The sequence below is a fragment of the Gavialis gangeticus genome, unplaced genomic scaffold (assembly GCF_001723915.1).
Source record: "Gavialis gangeticus isolate Ggan-Ray unplaced genomic scaffold, GavGan_comp1, whole genome shotgun sequence".
In the NCBI taxonomy this organism is placed as follows: Eukaryota; Metazoa; Chordata; order Crocodylia; family Gavialidae; genus Gavialis; species Gavialis gangeticus.
The window spans coordinates 177,553,121-177,554,076 of NW_017729024.1; the positions used below are offsets into that span (position 1 = coordinate 177,553,121).

Genomic DNA, 956 nt, shown 5'->3' on the forward strand with positions numbered 1-956 from the left:
TGTTCAAGTGATGCTACAGCTGGCTCCTCCTGTGGCAAGTGCTACAGGCTCCTCAATGCCAACAGTGCTCAGAACCTCCATTTCATGCCTTGCCTGAACGTTGGGGATAAGGCTCCCTCCTCCTTCCATGGGACATACCACTGCCAGAGTCCTACCCTCCAGTATCATTCCCATGCAGCTCAACAAGTCCACTCCACCATACCTCTGAAATCATGCAGCGCATTATCGTCCACCAGCAGGAGGGGCCTGACCTGCTTCTGCTCCAGGAGACTCCTGGCTGCAGTCAGAGACGTGAAGATCTCATCCTCGGCAATGTCAAACCCCAGTTTCTGCAGCCTCCCCAGCAGGTCTTGCTTGCACTCCTTCGTCGTGTTGGTGACAAAGCGGATCGTCACTGGAGCACTGCGCAGTCTAAGCCAAGGACAGCACAGCTGAATGGGCTACTGGATCCTTCCACATCCCACACAAGCAAAATCTTGGCAAGCAAAATCTACCTATCTTGTTCACGGAACAAGCCAAGTGCTAGTTGCTATTAATTCTCTTTGGGAACCATGCAGTAGGAAAAAGACCCCTGTTCAATTATTTAAGACTCTAAGTCAAAAGGCCTGGCTGCTCTACACAGTGAAATGACAGACGTTCTTTGCAGATATAAGTACAGTGCCTGGCTAAGCAAACCTGTGAACAACCAGGCAGACCTGGTGTGGCTAATGGGGAGACTCAGTGGCTTTGTGGCATGATCCCAAAGACATCTCTTTTAGGGGCTGAGGCTCTGGATGGGAGTCCTTGACCTGGGAGGTGGACAGCTGATCTCTACAGCACACCCCCCCTCCTTCACATCCACAGGGATTTTCCGTAAAAGTTAATACTGACTTTGCCATAGATTGTCTCTGATAAAAAATGTGACCTGAAGCAGCAGCCAGCCACAATTGCCAAAACCAGCTCTAGCTTCATACAGG

General features: G+C 50.6%; 1 protein-coding gene and 1 long non-coding RNA gene across 3 annotated transcripts in view; one reads left to right on the forward strand and one right to left on the reverse strand.

Moving 5' to 3' along the window:
• HDHD2 (haloacid dehalogenase like hydrolase domain containing 2) overlaps positions 1 to 956 on the reverse strand; it is a 35,609-nt gene that overhangs the window by 23,226 nt on the left and 11,427 nt on the right. For both annotated transcript variants that reach the window (XR_002097490.1, XM_019518136.1), the window contains exon 3: positions 203 to 411. Coding sequence is in view for 1 of the 2 variants with exons in the window: in XM_019518136.1 (XP_019373681.1) it covers positions 203 to 411 (209 nt within the window). In the remaining variant the exon portion in view is untranslated. The remainder of the gene's footprint in view (positions 1 to 202; positions 412 to 956) is intronic.
• Positions 1 to 956, forward strand: part of LOC109298010 — a 16,183-nt gene that overhangs the window by 9,562 nt on the left and 5,665 nt on the right. The window lies entirely within an intron of this gene.